Source organism: Triturus cristatus, chromosome 9 (assembly GCF_964204655.1).
Source record: "Triturus cristatus chromosome 9, aTriCri1.1, whole genome shotgun sequence".
NCBI lineage: Eukaryota > Metazoa > Chordata > Amphibia > Caudata > Salamandridae > Triturus > Triturus cristatus.
This window is the reverse complement of record NC_140592.1, coordinates 111,605,483-111,632,276: the sequence shown is the minus strand read 5'-3', so window position 1 is coordinate 111,632,276 and position 26,794 is coordinate 111,605,483. Positions and strand designations below refer to the sequence as shown.

Sequence of the window (26,794 nt, the reverse complement as noted above, 5' to 3'; positions counted from 1 at the left end):
GAGCGGGCCTTCATGCTGATGGATTGGATTACAGCAAAACACACACACCCCCCCCCCCCCCAGACAGGGGTGCAGTACAGCTAGAAACAGCTCCATGTTAGGAAGCCATCATATATCCAGTTCGGGGCCTCTTTTACAAAACACAGATCTCGGGAGTATTCTTCTAATTGTTTCGGATGAAGTAAAGACCATGTCCGATTCGTGAAATTAGAAGGCGGCAGTAAACATAGGGTGCCCTCCTGACATGGCGAGAAAGCTCTTGGTTTGAACAGGCAAGTAGCAGATACCAGTGTAAGGGGCTTAGACCACTTTGACGTCATCTCCCAAGAACCTGAAACTCGGTTTCTCGGGCTGAGGTCATGGCCTTGGCATACACCTGTGCACATACGGTGCCACATCTGCAGAACGCCGCAGGGAAGACTCCAGCGTGCGCAGATGAAAGCGTGACCCCGGCATTAACTCGTTTACAACACTGACCCTGGGCTCAGCTTTCTGCCATGGTTACCTGCCATGGGGGTGAGTGCTTGCAATGTTCAACACTCCGTCCATCATTTCCTTTGGTTTTTGCTTTGTTCACCATAAGTTGGCAGGGTATGCTCAGACGTGAGTCCCTTGCTCACTTTGCCACTGGATTCAAGCAAGCCTGGCAGAAGACGGCGGAAATGCTAGAAACCGGTCCTAGGAAGCTTGTTTCCGGTCCAGGGAAGACATGGCTTGGCAGTTCGGGCTGGACTGTTCCCATGAGGCACAGGGTCCGACTGATTTGCATATGGCCATGTCTGAACTGGGGTGGCGGAGTGGGCTAAAGAAAGGTGATGGATTAAACCCAGATCAGTTGACTGGGGGTGAGTGCTTGCAATGTTCAACACTCCGTCCATCATTTCCTTTGGTTTTTGCATGGTTACCTTCAGCAGCTTTCCACCGAGGGCCTGGGGTCATATACTAGACAGTGTGTCCACTTGGACAATTTGTTGTATGTGTCTGTGTATGAGAGTGAAAGGAAGGGCGTGTGTGCAAGATTGGGTATGTGTAAGAGAGGGGGTGCATGTATGAGTGGGATGTGTGAGACTGAGAGCGAGAGGGGCCAGTCTGTGTATGGGACTGCGTGTTTACGAGAGAGGGAACTTGCGTCTGGGAGAGGCTGTGTGTGTGAGAGAAATGTGCGTATGAGCATGAGAAATTGGTTTTGGGTCTGTGTGAGAAACTGTGCCCAGGTGATGGAGGGGTGTGCGTGTATAAGAGTATGTGCGAGCGAGTGTGTTCATAGTTGTGTATATGCGGTGTGTTTGAACAGTGCTTGTGAGATACTGCACTGTCAGCTCATTTAATTAATGCAAAGTGTGATCCTGTGCAAAGCTTCTTGGACGTCTCGTTTACCGCGTGACCAGGCTCCTTTTGGGCGTTGAGATGAGGCAGTCATAGCGTGAGCGCTTTACTCACACTAGATTGATAGACGCAAAGAAAAGTAAGTGTCAATTGTTTGAGCCTTTTGACTTAGGGTATGGATGCCCCTGGTTGCTGCGCAATCGCACGTTTGCTGGTAACAAGTATTTGAGTTTAGAATGTGCCCTCGGCTGTTAAACATTCCTTTTTTCGAAGTCAGCCCAAGCGCCCGGTCTTCCATTAAGAGAATGGCTTTATGACCTGAGCTTAGAAGTAGACCCAGCCACCCTCTCCCTTCAAAGGGATGCACCCGCATACCCTCTGCCCGGTTTATGGCGCTTTGTACCATCTCCAGAGAGCCCCTTTCATGTTCCCAGCTCGGGTTTCCTTCAGATCTAGGAGGTGCCGCGGACGAAGTCTCGAGGGGTGCACATGAGTGGCGCAGCCTGTCTGTTAAGTGGACCTTTGAACTGGTTACAATTAAAGAAAAAAAAAAAAAAAGAAAAACAAGTGCGAGTGTTCCTGCCCCGAAACAAATGAACAACAAGAGGGAGGGGTGGGGGGGGGGGAAAAGAGTGCACAGAATAGAAGAGACGCCCTGGTAATGCTTCCGAACGCACGCACGAGGAGCAGCAGCTGTTTTCTCTTTTTGGAAGCACATAATCGTACTTGTGGCGTGCCCCTGCGCGCTCCCGCAAGGTGAATGCCGCCACAAGCACGAGTATGTGCTTCGAAAAAGAGCAGAACGACGGCTAAAGGTCCTCCTATGCAACGCATGCGCGCTGCGTGGGCGAGACCTAAAAAGTTGCACAACCACACTCAGATTTCTAAATCAACGTCCCAGTAAAGTTTTGCTACTTTTTGAATTTCTGATTTGGTGCAGATTTGCATCTGGATTCTTCAGGAAATCACACTATTTGCACGTTTAAAACCCATTCCCACTGCACAGAGTTCTCCCAGGTGCAAATGCACTTTTTTCGTTTCTCTCTTCTCCACCATGAAAATATATTTTCACTAGAAAATGCCCCTTCCCCTCCACCCCTACCAAATCTGGCAGGGATCCATACCACTTCTCAATATGGAAAGGAATTTACGCCAACACTTGACTGGAAGGAAAATATGACCCTTTCCAAGCGGAAATGAGGAATGCCAGGAGTTTCACAAACTTCCATGGCAAAACGCATCTTAAGAGCATACTAAAAATTCCATATTCCCACCGCCGGAGTCAGATTTACGGGTGCAAAGAAATCCACACTTGTGACACAGAACTCAGCATCTATAAGTGTTTATTCGTACCGGGCACCCCATTGTCAAATCCGTGCAGGCGCTAATTTGGCAGTAACATTACGTTTACGACTGACTATACCTTTGTAGAAAGGGCCCCCTGGCCTAGATCAATCAATACAGGTGGACAAAACTACTTTTGTATTTTAAATCTTCTTCATCTCCTTGCGATTTATCAATACATTTGTTGCTGTGGTATACACTACGGGAATCATCAAATATTAAATGACGACAGTTAGTAGAATAAATATTTTGGGTTCCCAGTATTGTTATGTGGTACCATATCCTTTACAAATTAACACATTTTTAAAAGAAAAACGAAAAGAAATGAGAAATGTTTCACAGGATATCATGCGAAGATGTAGGTTAATTCTAAAAAACATGCATCTGTGTTGTCATCTTAAAAATGCAGTTATTAGGGAACCTAAACAGTACCAATTATTGGGATATTGTCAAACGACATACTAAAGTCATGTGACTTTATATGCCTGGTAAGATTTATGGCCAAGGATAACATGACATCATTTCCTATGAGGAGGTCAAGTCGATTCAGCCACACCTGGCATTTTGGTCAATTGATGTCCATGAGATAGCCCTTAGTAAGATTCAGAAGGAGTTGCAGTTAGAGTAGAGGGCCCCTTGAATACACCACTTTATGAGGGGATGGTTTGTTTACCCCTTGTCAAGGTATAAACAAGCACTGGCAATACATCGGTTTTGTCTATGTAATTAATAAAGAGCTGTTTTCATCAATCATCGTCCGGGAGAAGGAAAAAGCACCTTGACTGATAACAAGGGAGTGGAGAGGATGTGGCGCAGCGGCTAGAGCTGCTGACTCCAGAGCTGGGGAGCCCGGTTTGAGTCTCCGGGGCACTGTGCAACATCCTGTGATTCTATGCAAATCACTTAATCTCTCTGGGTGATAAATGGTTATATAAATATGCTGCAAGGGTAAAAGGCAAAACTTTATTAAAAAAACAGTTCGATCAAAGCAGATGTTAACAGTATTTTGGCAGCGGTAAACTGATAAGAGAAGCAGATGAGGAACAAGCATTGGTAAATGCAGGAGAATATGCTACAGCCAATAGAAATGACGGAAAGGTAAGTGGCACTCACAGGAACCAATGAGAAGCCAGAAAAGAGAGGAGGCAGGATGCAAGTCTCAATTACGTTTATATTAAAAGCAATAGATTTAGGCGAAACCTAAAAAAAGGTTTCCAGTCGACATTTAGGCTAATTCCCAATCGGTCAGTGACAGAGTGTTTCAGTTAACGATTCGATAGATATGGCCTCTGTAAAATATACGTCCAAAGACAAGGTACTTGATATTCTCAGAAACACTCCTGGCCAAGGAAAGCATTGAACCCACTTGCAGACTGCTACCAGTTCATCCAAAAGATTTCACATTACTAGGTTTTTGGTTTGAGGGTCCGTTTACTTTGACTTGCGCACACCCATGGGTTGTGCAGCGCCTTGTGCATTATCCTGAATCATTAGCACCTTTCTGGAGCGGGTGTTTGGAAAGGAGGGAAGCAGAGGGTGGGTCATTCACTTTTTAGATGATTTTGAGTTCATGGGCACAGACAGGGCCAATCAGTCCTAAACAACAATCACGCCGCTGATTAGCAAAATGTGGATCCCATTAGCATCAGAAAAAAATTATTGGCCCAACTACTAAGATGATTTTCTTAGGCACGGATACAGACACTGCAGAAGGGTGTGTGATTACAACAGAACATGGAGGTCTTCAAGGCTTCATTCAGTCACCATCTTAGCACACCGAAAGTGGACTTACACCAGTTGCAAGTTTTAATTAGTCAACTCAGTCTTGCTCTCAGCATCATACCTATGGGCTGTCATTTTACCCGATTTATCTCCCAGGCAAAGTTAAGTATAAAGATAGCTCAAAATAGGACACAGCTCTTTGTCAAATGAGGCAGGATTTGGCTTTCCGAGATGAATTCTTGGTTTGATTCAATGGTTTTATTGTTTGGCCAGAACGTAGGATAACCAGTAAAGAAACAGGCCTTTCTACTGCTGCAGCAGGCAGAGAAAATGGGTTTTAGGGCCATTGCCGGAATTCTGAAGTGGCCAAAATTGGCCAGTAGATTGATTTGAGTCAGGTTAGGTTAGAATGTGACTTTCCCCGAATTACTTACAATGTTGCTGGCCTTACTGATCTAGACTAATTTCTTATGTTATCGGTCAGTGGTATTTTGATCTGACAGAATGTCTGTGGTGGAATCCATTAATCAACAGAGAGCCAACTGCAAGATGGTGCTTAGGCTACTGAAGCAGATGGTCCACATCTGCTCAAAGAAAAAGATATTGTTTAAGGACAAGCATATGGCAACCACTTTCAGGAGTGCAGTCAAAGCTTACAACATTTACTTAGAGCGCGCAACCTAATAATAAAGGCCTTCAATTAATGAACCATAAATACAAGGTTGAACACTTAAAATATGAACAAAAATATTACCTTAACTGCAGAAAGCGCCTTTCCCTGATCCATAATGTGGTACTGCAAACTGGCAGCCAAAGGGTTTGTGCTGCAGGTTGGGCCTACTTGTCCCAAGGACAAAATACACATAAAAACTGGTTGCCCTCGACCCCAAACAATATGTCGTGTGTGTCTAGCTACAGGCATTCCACATCCCTGGCTTAAGTGGAAATAGGGCATCAATTTTTGCAGTGGTTTCAGGATGAGGGGAGGTCAGCAGCTCATGTCCGGAGACACTTCAATAAGGGCCTAGTTTATGAAGGCAGCAAGGGCACAGGATTTTTCAGCCATTTTTCTCATTCAAAAAGTCGTAAAAGGCTGGAAACTGTTAGAGGGTAGAAAGCAGAAAGGAAGCTGTTAGAGGGTAGAATGCAGAATGAAAATATCTATAAAGCACAAGCTAATGCCTGGAGGTGTATAGGCGCTATGAAGATAGATAGAAGCAAAGAGCCAAGTTTTTAAAGATTTTCTAAAATCTTGTAAACAGGTGGACGACTTAAGCTTCCCTGGCAAGTAATTCCATAGCAAAGCAGTTGATCTAAATAAACTCCCCCCCCCCCCCTCAACATAGCTTTCCTAAAAGGAGCAACTACAAGATTTTTAGTGGAGCTTGAGCGAAGAGCCCTACTCGGAGTGTACCACCTAAAGTGTTCCCTGAAATACCCCGGACCATTCCCATGGAGGGCCATGAAAGCTGTACACAGCCTTAAACTCAATTTGTCGCTTCACTGAAAGCCAGTTGAGTGCTCTAATGACTCCCTTTGCAGATTCAAACCTAGACACCTGCAAAGGAAAGCGTGCGGATGCATTCTGCAAAGTTTGAAGCTTTTTTTTTTTTTAAGTCTGGCTGAGATATTAAGGTAAAGACTATTGGAATAGTATATCCTTGTCAGAACTAATGACATTTCCAAAGTTTTCAGGAGTTCAAAGGGAAGATATTACTCAATTTGTTTTATAAGTCTCAGCGAGTAGTAGGAGGCTGAGGTAACTTTAGCAATTTGCTCCTGCAACTTCAGATCTTTATCAATAAAGATCCCCAGGTTCTTTGCCTTTGGGACCGGTAAAGGGAGTGCTCCTAGTTCTGATTGTCACCAAGAGTGTGACCAAAAAGAAGGCTTCTCTCCAAACGAAATAACCTCAGTTTAGGAGGAGTTCAGCATCAGAGAGTTATTATTCATCCATTTGTTTACTTCCTGCATACATTCACTAAAAGAGTCCCCAGGGTCAGTTGCATTTTTAGCAAGAGACACTATAATCTGCGTGTCATCCGCATAGGATGCTATGGAGAATGAGAAGGATTTGATGAGCTTAGCCAGTGGAGTGACATACAAATTAAACAACATGAGTCACAGAGATGAGCCTTGCGGTACCCCACAGGCCAGATGGTAGGACTGGGAAGTAAAATTCCCCACTGCGAGAGTGGGAAAACTGACGCTGATTTCCAGTCATTAGAGAAAATTCCCTGCTTGCACATTGCTTACAGAATATTGGCTAGTCGAAGCGTGAAGGGTTCTGGTGCCATATGAAAAATCTTAGCTCGACACAGATCATTGGGAGAGCCCGATTTAGTAATGGGGATCAATTTACTTATCTGCGTTCTCCAACTCCAGATTGGGGCATTACGCTGTATCTAAGGGAACATTAGTCAAGGTAGCTAACTGACTGTGAATATTAATAACCTACTCTTGAAAGAAGTCAGCAACTGAGTCACAAAATTCCTGGTTATTGATCGCTACATTAAGGCTAATGGGTACTGTAAGTTTTTTTATGACCTGAAAAAGTGTTTTATTTGCATGACAGGCTACACTAATTTGTTCACAATAGTATCCTGATTTGGTAGTCAGAATAAGCAGTTTGTGTTCCGCTAGTTTAATTTTACACTGCTTCCTTACTTTTTCATCATAATTTTACCCCCATTTTCGCTCCAGTTTGTGACATTCTTGTCTTGATTTTTTTTAATGACTCCCCATACCAAGGCTGGGAGTGCTTCTTTGAGCTAGGTTTATGGGAACTAAATTAGTCACCATCACGTCTATCCTGGACGAGAAGTTCTCCGCCATCCAATCGGTACTTTCAGAGAATTTGGGGGCCGAGTTTGTTAGCTGGTGTACCAATTCATATGATACATGCAGTGCAGGCTGGTTAACCTAGAGAAGCTGGTCAAATTAATCAGTTGCATTCCCCCAGCTTGTTCCTCTCATTATGAGTTAGTCGTAAATTAGGACAGCCTTCTGTTTGGCCTTTTAGGTAGAACGATTCACAAAGCCTGAGACCTGCCTGAATGGTGGTGTAAATCTTGCCATGTTCACATGTCTGGGGTTTCAGCTTGTATCATTCTCCCTTCCTCTAAGACCAATCATATGCAATGGGACATCACACTGTTATAGGTAGCGCACACAATCACACTTAGTGCTAGTATTTGTCAAGAGGGTTGAATTTCCATGCTCCCTGAATTTCAGTTGGCTACTCTGGTTTTTCACGCAGATGGGGTACCATTCTTGGAGATTCAATTCAGTAGGGTGTAGTCTAGAGCCGAGTAATTTGCAGGAATCGATGCCACACATTTTAATTCTCCCATTCTTCACTGTGCACTGGTTATACCTTTACATATTATATGACTTATACCATGTGAAACGATAGCACTCATAACACATATGACATCTTAAATGCCATATATCTGAGAACACAGTGCTTGGTAGAGTGCAGAGTTAGAGTTAATGTAGTGCGGCAAGTGAGGTGAAAGACTGTACAGTGATTTATAGTAAATAGAAGGCGGTATGTGAATTATAAAATGTAAGTTATAACGTTTATTTCACGAGAGAGAGAGAGAGAAAGAAAAAGAGAAAAAGAAAAAAAAGGAGGAGAGAAAAAAAAAAGGAGAGAAAAAAAAAAAGGAGAGAAAGAGATTGATTTATAAAGCAAAATGTGCTGGTTAACATAGAATACACAAGCGATATCAGTACTTATGCCTCGTGCTCCCACTCAGCGATGTATGACGTCAGGAGTGAATTTTAGGTGAGGCTAACACCCCGTCAGCACCCTAAGACATAGAAACACACAGTATTCACAGAAGTGGGTTTCTTCCACTGGTGCCTCAGAAGTCAAAAAAGGCCCACCCAGCTCAAAGCCAATATGAACTGCTGGTGCTGTGCCACCTCCTGTCAGTGTACCACTGGCAGGCCTTGCGACAGCACTTCACACAATTCTATCAGTCATACAGGAAACGTACACCACAGGCAGCTAACACACTAAAGACGGAGCAATAGATGATATGGAAGTCTAGGTTATGTGTATTTGTAAGTACACTATCAGCTGCTAGGCAGGTGTGTGTGCCTAGCCCTGCCCATGGTAGGTTAGCTAACTGAAAAGCCAGGTCTTCATCTTCTTACAGAATTTAAGCAGAGAGAAGGAAGGTCTGATGCAGAGTTGGAAACCGTCCCATGTAAGATAATACCCGTTCTGATCTGGTTCTGTGTATTGTATTCTAATTGTATTTATATAGCGCTTACTATCCCTGAAGAGCCATTGAAGCGCTTTTTGTATGCATTGGATGTGTGCAAGTAGGAGTCCTGCAGAGTGGATGTGTCTGGCTTGTTGGTGGAAGGAGATGAGAGTGATCAGGTAGGTGGGCCCCAAGTTGAGTAGTACCTTGAATGTGTGTGTGAAATGAGCATGTTTGTGTATCAGGAGCCAGTGGAGCTCTCTGAGGTGTTGTGTGAGAGGTTGATGATGAGTCTTACTGTAGAGTTCTGAATGGTTTGTAGTCTTCTAGTGGGATGATTGATGATTCTGGCATAGAGGGTGTTTCTGTAGTCCAATTTGCTGATGACTAGGGAGTGAGTGACCGTTTTGCTAGTGTTGCTTGTGAGCCATTAGAAGATCTTCCTCAGCATCTTTAGGGTGTGGATGCAGGATGCACTGATGGCGTGGACTTGTGCGGTCATGCCTTGTTTGCAGCGAAGATTATTCCAAGGTTCCTGGCGTGGATCCTGGGTGTGGGTCCAAGTTTAGCTGGCCACCCATGGTGAAATGTTCTTGCCAAAGATGACTACTTCTGTCATGTTAGTGTTGATCTTGAGACAACTGGCTTTCATCCAGTTAGCGACTTTGGTGATGCAGGCGGTGAACTGGTTTCTTATGTTGGGGAACTTACACGAGAGGAAGGGTATGAGCTGCATGTCCTCAGCGTAGGAGAGGAAGCGGAGGTTGTGTGCGTGAATGATGTTAGTCAGAGGGATAATGTATGTGTTGAAGAGGATGAGGTTGACCAATGAACTTTGAGGTAGTCCGCAGATGAGTTTGCGGGCTTTCCGTGGAGTAAGGTGCCACGCTTGCAGCTTGCGTTCCATCTGTTAAGAGCATATCCAGCTGAGGGCACCCTTGGATGACAATCTTATGCAGGCTCCTGAAGAGGATGAGGTGTGAGACAATATCAAATGTTGCAGACAGGCCCAGGAGAATGAGGTCTGCCATGCCTACTCTGTCAAGAATCATGTAGAAGTCATCTGAACAAGGGCTGCTATGCCTCCTCTGTCAAGAATCATGGAGCTGTTGTATGTGGCAGTGCACGAGTGCTGTTTCTGTGCGGTGGTTGGGCCTGAATCCGGATTGAGTGGCGTTGTGAAGCTGGTGGTTACTGAGGTGAGTGGTAAGGCTTTCGCCGATTAGTTTCTTAAAGAACTTTGCAAGGTATGGTAGAAGGGAAATGGGTCCATAGTTGGAAAACGCGGCTGGGTTAGCGGATGGTTTCTTGAGCATGGGCATGACAGTGGCATGTTTCCACATGTCCAGGAATGTGGCGGAGTCATGAAGGCATTGTGGTATGGGTTTTAGTGCATTGCTGATCTGCAGATGTTATTTGGTGGGCAAGGGTAAGATGGGGACCCCAAGTGGATAGCCTATATGGTAGCAGCGATTTTGACAGTGGGCCAAGAGGTCAGGCATCGTTCTTCGAGCAGAGTTGTGATGGTGACGGGGCTGTATACTGTTCTACGATTTCTATAAACAGACATAAACACCCTAGAAGTACAACACTATTGGAACAAACAGCCAGACCTCTTATGGAATTACCAAACATTCATGCACTCACATACAAAGATGTACACTTACCCACCGAGTGTTGAATGTTTCATCAATGGGTTGAATACCTAGCACTGAGAATCATCCAAGAGTACTATTCTTCATTAGTTGTACAATCCCCTGGTTAGGAGTTCCTTAGTGTGGAAGAGGTTATGTCACTTGTGTCAAATTAAATGTCCCCTCTTTTGTTAAACAGTCAGAACATATAAAAACTGTACATGGGTGAGCTAAAAATGTTTACTGTGGTCTCCCTACCACTATATTAAAAGCAGGAAGGCAGAGCACTGGACCTCGCTTTTCTTTTCCATCAGCATTTTTCTTTCTTTGATTATCGCCCCTATAGGCCCAGGCATGTTCTCCAAGAATATAGGCATCTCATGAAAAAAATGTAAAATTCCCTGCTTAATTGTTCTTGTTGACTAGCCTTAGAAGCAGAGGTGTGATGGAGCAAATTTCCCCAGGCCCCACTACTTGAAGAAGCATCGAGATGTACCATTGGTGAGGCGGTCAGCATATGTAGCATGTTTCACATGGCGAGTCACTGTAATCATAGCTTACTCTATGAAGCAAGCCAAGCCACACTCGCAGTTGACAGGAAGTGGGCAGTGTGAATACATAAGCCTTAAAATTGCAAACTATGCAGCCAACACCAAAGCATCCCCTGCTTCGCCACCAACGCCAATTGGACAGTGGAAGTGTCGGTGATGACCAGGTCCCATAATTCTCCTCAGCCCCATCTGTGTTTCATCCGGTCTGGAAAATCTGTGTCATGGAGACTGAGAACAGCTCTTAGCTCAGGCTGGACCTACTGCCCTACCGCAAGTATCTCTAACTGCAACTTTATTTATTACTGAGGTACAAAGATTTACATGAAAAGAGTATATTTTGGATGGTTTCATTTTAGCACCTTAGTTTATATCACAGCTGCTCTGAGTGGCCTTTATTGAAATGAGTGAAGCACCCCCTTTCTGCTGTGACAAATGTATTAATAACTCAAAAGGCAAGACAGTTGCCACGTTTTCCCGTAAATAAGGCTTTATTTTTATACATGGAGCAACACTTGGTTGATTAGACCACACACTAAAGAGGTTGTTGTATAGTGTACATCCTGAACTATTTCACAAATGTTATGATCATGGAAAAGGAGACAGTGAAGAAAACGAATTGCCTAAAGTCACAGTGTTTGGTCAACCTCAGAAGTTGGGATTAAAACCAGGCTTTGCGATTAGACATTGTGCAATTGAGATTCTGTATGGATATCACCTTCTGCCATGATGACAATTTTATGTGACCCAAGAGACACGGTTGGTTGTCTAGTGCCTTCTATAGAATGCCTTTACTGCGGTTATAGGTGGAGAAACTCTGCGGTCAACTAAACAATGAACTGAATTATTTCAAAGGTGCTCTTAAAAATGTGATCCCTGAAAAGGAAGCAAAAGGAAGAAAAGTAATTGCCCAGGGTTACACACAATGGCTAAGCTGGGAAGATGTAAATGAGACTACGTTCGCTGAGTCAGGGCCCGACAACTAGTTTTTCCTTGAGAACAATAAAAACTTCTGACGGGTCATGCTAGGTAAGAGTATTGAAAATATTCTCTGTTTTTATAAGATGGGGCAACAGCAGTGAAAACACCCCTTTTCACAGAAGAGCTGCATCCTGGGCAGAAACAGTGCAAGCTTCCCTACTTTAGAAGACAGGTGGAAAATGGTGCCATCAGCACAAGCTTTTCCCATCACACAAGGGATGCAAATCGGGCAGAATAGGGACAGCATGGTAGTGCAAAAGGGCACAAGAGCGGCCCCACCAGCACCAGAAGCTACAGAAAAAGAAACTCCAGACAAATTGACGGCTTTCTCAGTTCGTCTGTTTAGGTTTTGCGGCTTGTGCTACAGACAGTAGAAAGGGAGCATGTTCATGCAGGGAGGAAGCAGAAGTCCAGATGGGCTGTGCGTGAGAGGGGCACAGTGCATTTCAGCTCCCATCTCACATTCACTGTCGAGTAGTCATGCTGTGCATGCCTACTGTAGTGCAGCATGTCTAAAGATAGAAACCTGCAGGGGCGGTGATGTCTTTTTAGCACAAGAGCTCTCTGTCCTGTCAGAAGCTAGGATACAGTAAGAGTGAAGTGTCAGCCCCCATGCATATCCTAGCTTCTGCTTTGGCACTCAGCTCATGATCCAGAGATGCATGACCTGTGAGAACAGAGAGGATCCACAAAGAAGCTCGCCTGCCAGAAAGTTATCTAGAAAGGTGAGGTTCGGGGTTAGTAGTCATGTTTCATGTCTATCAATTCTACGAGTTTTCCTCATTAATGACTGGCAGAATAAAGAGTAAAGATAGTCATGTTCAAAGTTACTTTTCTTTTTCTTAAATGTAAGGTGTTATACCTTGTCCTTTCTCACTCGAATATCGTTCATCTGCATATTAAAGGTGTGTTCGGATTGTGGTGTGAATGTCTGTGCTTCTGATAATGTATTTTTAATGACAAGGCACTGTGCACACTTTACTAGCTTTTACCCTCTGCCATCTGTAACACACAAAATGTCATGTATAATTTATACATGCAGCAGCATTCCAAGTGACACTGCATTTCATGTTTTCCAAAAGTCTGGTGTTATGTTTTCATCAGTATCCCAGATGCTTTGCAACTGCACTCTTTTCACATATACCTGTCACTATACCTGTTGGACAGGCCACGTGAAGGGCTTGCTCCCTCCCCGCATGACAGGGCCCGAGCCCCGGCCCTCCAGGTGTACCCACAGAAACAACCCGCACCCCGTCCCCAGACGGGACTCCTGCCCCCGGACCTCTCTGTATCATGGGGCCGAACCACTACCGGCTCCCTCGCCCGGCCCGGCCGCCATCTTGGACACTGCACCACGAGGCCGCGTGGCCTCAGCTCGACCCTAACCCTGGGCCTGGCCAGGCCCCGACATCCTGGCACCACCATCCACCCAGGAGGTGAACGGACCACTTGGCAGGTCGATGGGAGAAAGAAGTGTCGATGGCTCTCCCCCGCCAGGTGCCGCTTGCCCCCCAGCTCCCCCGGGCGCTGGCTCCACCCCCCTGCTGGGTGTCTGGACTCCCTCATCCCGGACCTCCCGACCGCCAAGTGCGAGGGTCCGGACATCAAAGGGCGCCAGACCTATAACTGGGGCAGCTCCAGAGCAGGAAGGCAGTTGTATCCTGGAGTCGAGAGACACCGTGAAGAACTCATCCCTGACGGACTACTGGCGCTGCCGTAGCCCTGCGAACTATCGTCCTGCCTGCTGGCGCTGCCGCGGCCTTCTGCATCCTCCATCCTCGCTGGGACCTGCTGGCGCTGCCGCGGACCGTTGTAACGACCACCTTCACTGGGACCTGCTGGCGCTGCCGCGGACCGTTGTAACTACCACCTCCACTGGGACCTGCTGGCGCTGCCGCGGACCGTTGTAACGACCACCTTCACCGGGACCTGCTGGCGCCGCCGCGGCCCGTCCATCTAGAACGCCGAGCTCGAGGATTGTGAGCTATTCATCATACCATCTCCGCTACCAGATTGGTAACAAGACTGTCCCGCTACCCCCTTTCCCAACCAAGAGACTAGAATCGAGGGGACCCCTGAGTCCTGACCTCCTTGTACCATTCTATCGTACCTAAAGATTGCTTATAAAGAACGTCAAAACCTTATCATTGTGTGGTGTACCTCTGTGGGGGGGGAAGTTATTCGTCTGTACGATCGCTGGAGACGGCTCTCCCCGGAGACCTCTCCCCTTGTCCTCGGCCGACCCTCCCGGTCCGTCTAACATTGGTGGCCAGCGGTGCGATCCGAATCAACGCGTAATCGTACAGAGAGTAACTCACCCCACGACGAAACCACAATGATAACCAAAGAGAGCGGATCCACCGAGAAATTCCAGATGGAGAAATTGGAAGAGTACAGCCCTCGTGAATTGAAACAATTCTGCATTGAACTAGGCATTGCTACCACCGGCCTGAGTACCAAAGACGATTTCAAGCACGCCATTGAGTCGTGGGCAGAAACCGGGGCCGCCAGATCCCCGGACCAAAACATTGCAGCATCAGAGAGGAACACCACGGCTCCCGAGGAGCGAAGAACGGGTCTCTCGCAGGAAGAGATCCAAGAGAGAGAAAAAAGCAGACTACATGAGCTGGAAATGGCACGGCTCAAAATGGACGGTGAACTGAAATTAGCCGAACAAAAACTGAACCTAGAACATCTGCGGCTCCGAGAAGAACAGGAAGAAAAACAGAGGCAGAGAGAGCTCGAAGAAAAGAGATTAGCGTACGAACACGAACGCAAACTGGCAGAAATAGACCTACGGAAGCAGAACAAAGAACTGGAAGTGCCCGAGCGACCGCGCACCCCGGGAGCGACAGAAAAGAAAGTCCACATCCCCAAGGATGTCGTTCGAGAGTATGTCCGAGAGGACGACATACAACAGTGGTTCAAGGCCTACGAGATCGCCATGACCTCCCACCGGATCGATCGAAGTGACTGGGGAGCCGGTCTATGGGGGAGGTTCGTCAATGAAGGCCGCGATGCCCTGTTACAGCTCCCAGACCATCTGATGTCATCCTATGACCACATGAAGGCTGCCCTCCTCACCCGATATGGGCTCACACCCGAAATGTACCGCCAGAGGTTCCGAGACTGCACCCGGATCCCGGGTACAACTTGGGTGGAATATGTCAACTATTTCAGCCGAGCCTTCGAGGGTTGGATCAAGGGAAGCCACGTAACGACCTACGAGCAACTTTTTAATCTCATGGTGTGGGAGCACCTCTCTAACAACTGCTTCGTCGAGCTCAGGCAGCACCTCCTCGACAGTAAATTGACTGACCCACGGCAACTCGCCGCCGAAGCTGACCGGTGGGAAAGCACCCGAGTGGGCCGGAGAGGGCCGCACGAACAGAACCGGAACAACCAAGGTCAGCACCGTCCCCGAGGAGGGGGAGGAGGCCAGGGACGAGGAAGAGACACCGTCCCGGCCGCTCCCGCTGCCAGCACCCCGCCCCCGGCCAGCCGGGGCAGCCTCCCGATGCGCCCGGGGTTCCGAGCCAATGTCACGTGTCACCGATGCCAGCGAGTCGGCCACTACGCCAATGACCCGAACTGTCCACAGAACCAAACTCCGAGACCCCGCCAGGTAGCTGCCGCCGCCCTGGGGGGAGAACAAATCTCCGCAGAACAGGAAGAATACGAGCAAGAACATCAAGAGTGGGAACCGGCCGCCATGGTTCTAGCGTGCCTAGGGGGAAGAGACATGGTCCCGCGGGCTCCCCTACCCGCCAACACCAGAAAATATAGTCAGTGGGTGAACATTAATGGACGCCGGGCCGAAGCACTACGTGACACGGGGGCCAGTGTGACGGCCGTCTGCTGTCACCTGGTAAAACCAGAGCAGATCCTGCCGAACATTCTCTGCCCCGTCCGTTCAGCCGACAATTCGGAGAGTCTATGTCGGATGGCCTGCGTCCCCTTCGAATGGGGAGGAGTCTCCGGCATGTTGAAGGTGACGGTCCGAGATGATGCCCCCATGGACTGTCTCCTGGGGAATGATCTTGAGAGTTCCCCGTGGGCCGCCGTAGAAAGAAGAGAGCACCTGGGGATGTTGGGCCTCCCGGACTGGGCGTGCGTAACCACCCGGTCCATGGCCGCCCGTGCCATCCCCCGACCAGAAGAACCAGAATGGCCAGCACCTCCTCCCCCGATCGCTCCAGTAGAGGACACCGACCATACCGACCCCCCAGAGCAAACCCCCGAAGGGCTCGCTCAGCCCCAGGACCTTCCCAACCTGGCTCAGTGGCGTCAAGAAGGGGGGCCCACCCAGGAACAGTTCCGTCAAGAACAGAAGACCTGTCCCTCCCTCGAGGGACTCCGCCAGCAAGCCCTCGCCCAGAGCGCGGGGGACACCACCGGAGCCTATTGGATCTATTGGGACAACGACCTATTGTACAGTGAACAGAGAATCGCGGAGTTAGGGGCCAGTCGAGTGCTGGTGGTGCCCCTCCGTTTTAGAGACTTCCTGTTAAATTTGGCCCACGATGTCCCTCTGGCTGGACACCTGGGCCAGGACAAAACCTACAGTCGCCTGGTGACCCACTTTTTCTGGCCAAAGATGAGAAACGACGTCCTCAACCACTGCCGGTCCTGCCCCACGTGCCAGGCCAGCGGGAAGAGCGGCCGCAAACTCAAAGCACCTCTGCAACCCTTCCCAGTTGTCACCACCCCGTTCAAGAGGGTGGGAATAGACATTGTGGGGCCCCTGGACCCCCGTACAGCACAAGGACATCGGTTCATCCTGGTACTGGTGGACCACGCCACCCGCTACCCCGAGGCTGTGCCCCTGCGACTGTAACAGCCCCGGTGGTCGGCCGGGCCTTAATGGGGATCTTCTCCCGGGTGGGCTTCCCCCGAGAAGTCGTCAGCGACAGAGGCACAAACTTTATTTCAAAGTATATGAAGTCCCTCTGGCAACAGTGCGGGGTCACCTACCGATTCACGACCCCCTATCACCCTCAAGGAAACGGACTAGTCGAGCGGTTCAACCGCACGCTCAAGGGAATGATTGGGGGATTGGAAGAGCCCCTCCGTCGCCAGTGGGATGTACTACTTCCGTGCCTCCTCTTCGCCTATCGAGAAGTTCCCCAGAAGTCCCTCGGCTTTAGCCCTTTCGAACTCTTGTACGGGCACCCTGTGCGAGGGCCCCTCAGCCTAGTCAAAGAAGGTTGGGAGATGGCCCCCCTAAAGACCCCTCCAGACGTCTTCAAGTACCTCCTGACCCTACGCAATCAGACCAGGCGATTCAGAGAAATGGCGAAAGCGAACCTTGAGGCCAGTCAGGAGGACATGAAAAAAATGGTACGATCAAAATGCCTCCTCCATCGAATTCGAACCTGGCCAACAGGTGTGGGTGATGTCCCCCACCGAACCATGTGCCTTGCAGGACAAGTGGACAGGGCCCTTCAAAGTGGTCGAACGCAAGAGCCCCGTCACCTATCTCATCGATATGGAATCTCCACGGAACCCCCTCCGGGTCCTCCACACCAACAGACTCAAACCCCACTTTGTGCGCTCGGAGCTCAGCCTCCTGATGGCTACAGACAGTGGAGCGGAAGAAGACTCCGAGCCTCTCCCTGATCTCATGAAGACTCGTGAGAAAGATGGTTCCGTGGACGGGGTCCGGCTCTCCGATGCCCTCACCCCGGAACAGCGCCAAGGCTGCCGGGACCTCCTGCTGCAGTTTGCTACCTTGTTTTCCCTCACCCCAGGGGTCACCCCCTGGTGCTTGCACGACGTGGACACTGGGGACAGTCCCCCTATCAGACACCGGGCGTACCGCGTACCAGATCGGGTACGGGCCTGCATCCAAGAGGAGGTATCAAAGATGCTCACGCTCGGGGTCATCGAGCCCTCGGACAGTCCCTGGGCCAGCCCGGTCGTGCTGGTCCCCAAAGCTGCTACCCCCGGCACCATTCCTGAGCTCCGATTCTGCGTCGACTATCGGGGCTTGAATGCTGTCACCAGAACCGACGCTCATCCCATCCCCCGAGCGGATGAACTGATCGACCGCATGGGGGCTGCCCGCTACCTCAGCATCTTCGACCTGACAGCGGGCTACTGGCAGATCGGTCTCACACCCCGGGCCCAAGAACGATCCGCCTTTTCTACCCCCGATGGCCACTACCACTTCAAAGTAATGCCCTTCGGCATGAAGAATGCCCCAGCTACCTTTCAGCGACTGGTGAACCAGGTCTTGGCGGGGCTCGAGGAGTTCAGCACCGCCTACCTGGACGATATCGCTGTGTACAGCCGCCACTGGTCCGACCACCTCCACCACCTCCGAGAGGTCCTGCAGGCCCTCCAACGGGCCGGCCTCACCATCAAGGCCAGCAAGTGCCAAATTGGTCAGGGGTCCGTGACCTATCTCGGACACCAGTTGGGAAGCGGTCTGGTGGCCCCTCTGCAACTCAAAATCGCTGCCATCCAGTCCTGGCAGCCTCCAGTCACGCAGACCGAGGTCCGAGCCTTCTTGGGGCTCACCGGCTACTACCGGCGGTTCGTGAGGGACTATGGCAGCATTGTGGGGCCCCTCACGGGGCTCACATCCAAAAACCACCCGAAGAAGGTCAACTGGACCCCAGACTGTCAAGCGGCCTTCGAGAAGCTGAAGGCCGCCATGTGCACTGCCCCTGTGCTCCAGGCCCCCCGACTACAGTCGGGAATTCATCGTACAAACAGATGCCTCCGACCATGGCATTGGGGCGGTCCTCTCCCAGCTGAACTCCGAGGGACTTGACCAACCGGTGGCCTTCATCAGCAGACGCCTCCTGGCCCGAGAACAGCGCTGGAGCACCATCGAGAGGGAGGCCTTCGCAGTGGTGTGGGCCCTCAAAAAGCTCCGGCCCTATCTCTTCGGTACCCACTTCCGGGTGCAAACAGATCATCGACCCCTGCAGTGGCTAATGCAGATGCGGGGGGAAAACCCCAAACTATTGCGTTGGTCCATCTCCCTGCAGGGGATGGACTTCACTGTGGAACATCGACCGGGCCAAGACTACGCCAACGCAGATGGCCTGTCACGCTTTTTCCGCCTCGACGAGGAGAGTCCCCAAGAGAATGGGTGACTCTCCCCACCTTCAGCTGGGGGGCGGGGGGGGGGGGAACGCATGTTGGACAGGCCACGTGAAGGGCTTGCTCCCTCCCCGCATGACAGGGCCCGAGCCCCGGCCCTCCAGGTGTACCCACAGAAACAACCCGCACCCCGTCCCCAGACGGGACTCCTGCCCCCGGACCTCTCTGTATCATGGGGCCGAACCACTACCGGCTCCCTCGCCCGGCCCGGCCGCCATCTTGGACACTGCACCACGAGGCCGCGTGGCCTCAGCTCGACCCTAACCCTGGGCCTGGCCAGGCCCCGACATCCTGGCACCACCATCCACCCAGGAGGTGAACGGACCACTTGGCAGGTCGATGGGAGAAAGAAGTGTCGATGGCTCTCCCCCGCCAGGTGCCGCTCGCCCCCCAGCTCCCCCGGGCGCTGGCTCCACCCCCCTGCTGGGTGTCTGGACTCCCTCATCCCGAACCTCCCGACCGCCAAGTGCGAGGGTCCGGACATCAAAGGGCACCAGACCTATAACTGGGGCAGCTCCAGAGCAGGAAGGCAGTTGTATCCTGGAGTCGAGAGACACCGTGAAGAACTCATCCCTGACGGACTACTGGCGCTGCCGTAGCCCTGCGAACTATCGTCCTGCCTGCTGGCGCTGCCGCAGCCTTCTGCATCCTCCATCCTCGCTGGGACCTGCTGGCGCTGCCGCGGACCGTTGTAACGACCACCTTCACTGGGACCTGCTGGCACTGCCGCGGACCGTTGTAACTACCACCTCCACTGGGACCTGCTGGCGCTGCCGCGGACCGTTGTAACTACCGCCTTCACTGGGACCGGCTGGCGCTGCCGCGGACCGTTGTAACGACCACCTTCACCGGGACCTGCTGGCGCCGCCGCGGCCCGTCCATCTAGAACGCCGAGCTCGAGGATTGTGAGCTATTCATCATACCATCTCTGCTACCAGATTGGTAACAAGACTGTCCCGCTACCCCCTTTCCCAACCAAGAGACTAGAATCGAGGGGACCCCTGAGTCCTGACCTCCTTGTACCATTCTATCGTACCTAAAGATTGCTTATAAAGAACGTCAAAACCTTATCATTGTGTGGTGTACCTCTGTGGGGGGGGGGGGGGGGGGGGAGTTATTCGTCTGTACGATCGCTGGAGACGGCTCTCCCCGGAGACCTCTCCCCTTGTCCTCGGCCGACCCTCCCGGTCCGTCTAACAATACCTTGCATTGACTTTTTAAAGCCTGGGGTGTTTGGCAATTCACTTACTATCAATACTGACTCACTAGAAAAGTGGACTGATGTATCAAGGGTTTTTACCCATTCTATGTGGGTATATGTGATGGTACATATTGGGAAAGATTCTTATGAAACCTACATTTTTCCTATCATTGAAATACTCAAACGTAGCCAAAAAATCAAATATGATTTTGATATTTCCTTATTCTCTACAGTTTATAAAATAAATAAACAGCACCTAAAACAAGACCACAAAACTAAAAAAAAAAAAAAAAAAAAGGAAGAAACAATATTTTAGTGACATCACTAAACAACAAAACTCAAGCAGAATAATGTTAGCCCAGTCTTTCTTACTGTATAACAAAGTTATTGTATTGGCCCCTTCAGGAAGAAATAAAAATTACTCTTTCACTCTCCTTTTCTATTCTTTGAATGGCATTTAGTTTGTTGTTCAGGTTTTTTTTCAGTGTTTATATGTTTACACTGGTGAGGGCTATTTCCCTTCCGGTGGGGTTTTATCAGTTATAATAGGTTTAAACCTAAAACCGGACAGCCTATGTATAAACTATGGTTGGCATCGCATATCTGCCGTGACCACACTTGACCTTCACGGAGTGCTAAGCCCATTTAACTTTGGTTCTCCAATTTTCATGCACCAACTTGAAGTTACATTTTCCCCTTAGGCAAATTCTAGGGTTCACTCCCCTAATAATATTCAATACCTACAGAGTGCGCATAGCTAAGAAAAATGTCTCCCATCTCATGCACAACAGCCATTCTTACATCTTCAGCCAACTGAAGGGCTGAGTCAGTACTGCTATAAATCGACACAGTGAATGATAAAGAACACAACGGTAGAATTATGCATCAAGTGCTCCGAGCAGTCTCGTCGGCAGCAACCAAACATCACAATTGAAAAATGCAGGTTTTCGTTCAAAACATAGCATCATCAATGCATCATTCATGACCATCTATACCAATTTATTAGGAGTAATTTCAAATGGGGAGCTTAAATGTAAGCCAACCCCAGATGCATTTTAGTTAAAACATTTTTAGATTCATCTGGGCAGCATTAGATGTGCAAATAATCATAAAAGTTAATTGAAGTGAGGTGGGAAGGTTTGAAAGTACTTGTACAGTGAACAGGAAGTTGTCATGTTTGCTTACAGCTACATGCTGTATGATTGAGAGTAGAAAAACTGATTTGACTTTCGCCTCAGCCGGAAATTGCGAGCTCTTACAAGCTGAACTATGTGCACAGTATGAATGTGCTTGTTATGCATTTGGGGACAGCAAGGCAGTTTGGCTTGGTGAAAAACCCTTTAGCGGTAAGTTCTCTGAGTGAAGTTGAATAATAATACAAGGGGGGATTTTTAGAGCATATGCCACAATCTGATGAGCCATTATGCGTGGGAATAGTGAGTGTTAGTATCACCTCGAGCTATTCTGCAAATGTTATCAACCTCAGACTGGTGAAAGGCTGCGCTAACTACCTGGGAATATAGAACCTACAGACATCTTGACTACTATTCAATAGTGTGAAGTTTTTTTTTAAATATATTACATTGTTCTATAGTCTAGGTTTGTTGTATTGTGTACACCTTTTCTTGTCATATTCTTCACCGACACCTACTTGGCGCATTATGCTATCCATTCATGCTTTTCAGGATTCCTTTGTACGGGTTCAACCCTTTCTAACCACTACCACGGTTTCAAGGCACACTGGATGGCAGGATAAAAAGGCAGACATATGTCTCTCCCCACCAATATTTTTAATGAAGATTTTAGCAATTTTATATTGTGAATAGGTGAAAATGAGGGTGAGGATGTGTTATCTAATTCCAACGTAAAGCAAACACAGCTGAGCTGATTCTATTTATTTGTGATCAAAGTGATAAATCCATTGAGGTCCTAGTGGTACGCACTATAGTGCATGTTGACAGTAGACGACCTCAAGTATGAAATCCATTGAGTTCATGCAGCTACAAAATGTGTGAATGCAGCCATTCCACTCACTTCACTGCGTTCATGCAAGTACCCAACTGAGTTTGCACAAGCTGTATACTGAGCTCATGCAGATACCCAAATGAACTCACACTGGTGACAGCTGAGCTCATGAAACACCCAGCTACGTCCATTAAGGCACTCCACTGAGCTCATGCATACACCCAAATCAACTCTTATTAGTCACCATCTGAGCTCATGCAGGGGCCTAATGCAGATCTTATGAAGACATCCGAATCAGCTCACTCAAATGCCAGTTGAGTTTATGTTGGTACTTCACTGAGCTCAGCCAATCAATTTGTCACAAGTCTCCTACAGGACCCACTGCAGTTTTGCCCTATGTTAGCCTAACTGCACACTTTGTAGGCTGCTTTTGCTCTGCACACAGTACGCAGTAACACACTTGTTTTTGTGCCACACTTATTTTAGAAATAGTGTTCATATGTTTTACTATTTTACTTTTTGCAGAGATTTAGTCTGAATATCTAGTACAAGGTCAAACAACATTGTGCCCTGTTTTTCTCTGTGGTCGGATACTAACACCTAGACACATTAGTAGAGGCCCAGCTGCTCTTTTTAAGTAGGACATTTCTTATCTTATCGGCAGAGACTTGCGATTTTGAAAAAAGATGAGAGATTTCTAACAGAGGAAAGGTCCCAGAACGAGAGCACTAGCTGTATATGGAGCCCGGTGCCATTCTAGAGATCTTTGTCATATTATTATAAGGCTAGTCTTAGGCAAATACACCAATAAGCATGTCAGGGCATTGCATTGTGTACGGTCTATTGCCAATGCAAATTACACTACTGAGTTTTGTACGTTTTCTAGTTGCAGCACAATTGATTCCTAATAGAACATGATAGTTTCAATAAATATTGTAAACTATTTTCGTGTCTCGTTTCTGTTTATTGTGGACATGCATGGGTGAGAGAATTAAAGGTGATGACCTGCTACCACGGTTCCCTGAGGGGACTAGGGTGTTGTGTTCTGGGGTGCCATATTACCTGTTACTCTGGGAAGTTTCAGAGGGCAGGTAAGGCACTGTGAGCTAGTCAGGATTTGGGTTGATGGGTACTGATGTGGTATGGAGACTCAGTCCCTACATACGGACATCCAGTGATCCCCGGCCTAGTTCTGTTTCTAAACCAGAATCCCTGCAACAAATTGAGCTACTGATGAAACAGTAAAAAGCCATTGCAGACACCAATGTGCTTTGCAGGACACCACTGAACAATTTAAGGTTTGCCGCTGACCTACTGTAAAAAAAACTCACTGAAAATCCTGCACACACCCAACTGTGTTTGGTTGAGTGGGTGTGTAAATGTGTGGTGCTCCTTGTGGAAAGGTTTAGGAAAAACAATGGTCTTGGTGAGGCCTGAAGGGTCCTCGAGTAACAAGGCTACTGATTATTTGAATAAGTTTTACTCAAATGAGGTTACTAAGTACTGGATCCGGATTGGATTAAGTAGGCAATATATGTGTGGACACGGGTTTTTTTTTTTAATGACATCACATTTTATTGGCATCATAAAAAGGAATATCATCCATTTTTTAAGAAAAGAAATTGCGGTGCTCACACAAATAAGTGACAGTGCGTGAAGTGCTTAGTGACAATAAAACTTTACATCGCATTGAAAAGCAATTCAAAGACTCCCAATTAATTTGTTACAGTTAGGGAGCTTTGATTATGAAGTTGACGGCGTTTCGATCTATTCAATTAAAGATCATCATCAGGACATTAAAGCGAGAGCACGTAGAATTGGAGAGCCGGCGTGTGCCGGGGGGGCTGTATTCGATTTGCCGAAAAGGTGATAGTTCACGTCTCAGATGAGCACAGCGTGTAGGTTGGCACCTCGGGAGCCGAATTGACCAGGCGTGGGTGCTGTTAGGGGGCGGAAGTTAATTGAACTCGTCTCGGTTGAGAGCGGCGTTTGGAGTGCTGGCACGGAGGTAGAGATGACCGGGCACGGATGCCGACAATGGTGGGATCTCGTGGTTATTTTGCGAAATCCAGAGTGGGTTTGGAGTGGAGTGATTCGTAGAGGAATGAATCCCGGGATAGACGCACTGGCTTGAAGCTGAAGCGTGTGAAGGGCATATGAGATTTCACCTGCATCTAATGAGTCACATCAGTGATATATTTGTGAGCATTCTTAAAGAAACACAGGCTCCTCCTGATATACTGGAGCTCCATCAGTGACATTGTTTAAAACAGTGACCCATCCATGACATATTGTGGTCATTCAACAAACATTTCTGGCAATCCCTGGAATAACAGTGGCCCATTCTTGACTTATTAAGGATATTTTTAGCATAATTATGGCTATCTGTGGCATGATTATGGTGAAAACCCATACCATGGTATTAGTTCTCCCGTTATCTGATTATGTTAAATAGCCATGAAAGCAAGAATCTCTCCATGCAAGACGGTATTGGGTGTTTGACGAAAATGACAGGCTGATATTGGAGGCAAAATATGAATTTTCAAAAAACGTAAATGAGATATTTTGGGACAAAATGATAGAGCGGTTCTTGAAATAGATTATATGTTTGGGGTCATTAAAACGTATTGATCCCCTTTTTTTAATTTAAGGTGAAATCTTTGCATTTTCAGAAGTAGTAAAGCTGACAAAATTACAGCATTTCTGAAACATCTTTGGAGTTGCTGTTTATACGGTAACATTTCATATTGAATTAAGTTTGGTAAACTCTGCTTACATTGGTTCCTTGGTTCCAAAGGGCACTTTCACCTAGGATTGCTATTTCATGGCTTGCATGAAGACATTTATCAGTAATATTGATAACTTTCATTTAATTATTACTACTGCTATCTGAATACTCAGTATGTAAGGTTGATGTAACCACTCTAAACTCTGTGTAATACAGCAATGCCACTGCTGTGTTAGTCTTTACGATTTGTCTAGCTTTCTTCTCGATTTGTCTAGCTTTCTTCTCTATGTCTGTGTTTATAACACGTATAACTTTGATTTGTTCACCCTGCCGTTTTCATGTAGAGAAAAATACATGACTGAGCATCTACTTAGAAGGGACATGGCGGAAAACTGAATAATGAAACATTTTAAGAAGCACATTGGGTCACGTGACCTTACACAACTTAAATATCTGACCTCTCTCTAATAAAGCTCCTTGGCCAACTTTTAGGAGATATAATGTTGAAAACGTGAATAATTTTGCGAACATATTTCTATGTTTTCCATTTGAGGGCGAGTCCCAACATACCCAGGAATGGCAATGCTTGCCTCGCACATCACAAAAGTATTTTAATATATCAGTGACGTTTCAAAACCTCCAGATTACAAGGTATGAGATTGGGTTACAAAACGAACACTTCACGATTTTTTCACAAAATGTTGCAGGGCAGAACCACTGAAGTAAGGTGGGCGTTTAGCTTTCTGTGCTCTCTTGTTGAAATATAAAGACGGTATTTACGTAACCACCACTTTCAGAGTTGATCTGCCACCACTGGTCGCCTCGTGAGTGTCATGCAGGTTACAGACGGATATCTAGAGAGGGTGCTCAACTCATTGAGATAATAGATTAGCATGCTGAAAATCCTGCTTCTGTCACTTGGATGCCAAGCTCTTTAAAGGGGTTTTGAATGCGCAATCATCAGGCTCTGAGCCAGCCCAGTCTCGGTGCCACTGCTACACCTGTTCAAAATGTTGAGCGCTGACAGTGTACCCCGAGAGACCAAGAGATACCACCAGTGACAGGGCAGTCGGTCCCGCCCCCATACCAGGGTTAAGGTGCAGATACGCCCGCATCAAACAATTAAAGGCATTATGGCACAGCAGCCGCTGTATCAAGCATTAAGTATAAAGCAGACCGTGACTCAATAAAGTACCCGGGATGAGCTGCAGGTGGTTCCCCATTAGCCCAGGTGCCGGGCTCCGGTTCTGCTCTCGGTTGTCGACGTCTCTCTGCCCCTCGTCTGCTCTGTCTTCATCAGCCATTTCTGTTTACAACCGCAGCATGACGGGAAGGGCACGGCGCAGTGGAGACGGAGCGGAGGATAGAGCGTCCCCTCACACCAGTGAGATTAGAGCGGCTAGAGCGAGCGCGGGCGTCTTATGGTTATATCTTAGGGTTATATAGTAGGGAATCAGAGAGGGGCGTTGCGAACCCTCAATTCCCTCGGAGACGGTCACGGAGAGGATTTATTCCTCTGCTTCTTTGGTGGGGGTAGTAGGAGTTTGTGAGTTAACCCCACCACAATTGTAGCAGTTGAGAACTTTGAACATTTCACGAGGATGCATGTCTGACAAGTGGCTCAAATTTCCTGTCTTATCATGCTCGTGTAAGCTTTGCATGCTGGGATATGCAAGCCTATACATATAGCTTTAAAAGTGAAATTGAAAGGTACACAATACAATGTGCCGTCGACTGAAAAGTCTGGACTGGTCCGGCCAGATTGAGTCACCAATTCACTGTGGTTTACTATGCTATGTATGCTACGAGACAAATGAGCTGCACAGAAATGATAATGGACTATTCTATGAACAAGTTGGGCAGTTGATCAAGGTTTGCTAACTTTGTTAGCGGTATATAATCAGTCATTTGTTTGTGTTTTGAGACTAAAGGGTTCAGTAACCTGGTCCATTTGTGTGAAATCATCTTTTTATTCTTTTGTAATATGGGATTTTTTGTTTGTGTTTCGTGTGATT

At 47.8% G+C, this 26,794-nt stretch overlaps 1 protein-coding gene across 2 annotated transcripts in view; it reads right to left on the bottom strand.

The window, feature by feature from the left end:
• Positions 1–26,411, bottom strand: part of CRBN (cereblon) — a 115,848-nt gene extending 89,437 nt beyond the window's left edge. Inside the window, exon 1 of one of the 2 annotated variants that reach the window (XM_085624515.1) lies at positions 25,975–26,411. In XM_085624515.1, coding sequence (XP_085480641.1) covers positions 25,975–26,083 — 109 coding nt within the window. In that variant the 5' untranslated portion in view covers positions 26,084–26,411. The remainder of the gene's footprint in view (positions 1–25,974) is intronic. The other variant, XM_085624516.1, reaches the window with a different exon arrangement.
• Between the last annotated feature and the right edge of the window lie 383 nt (positions 26,412–26,794).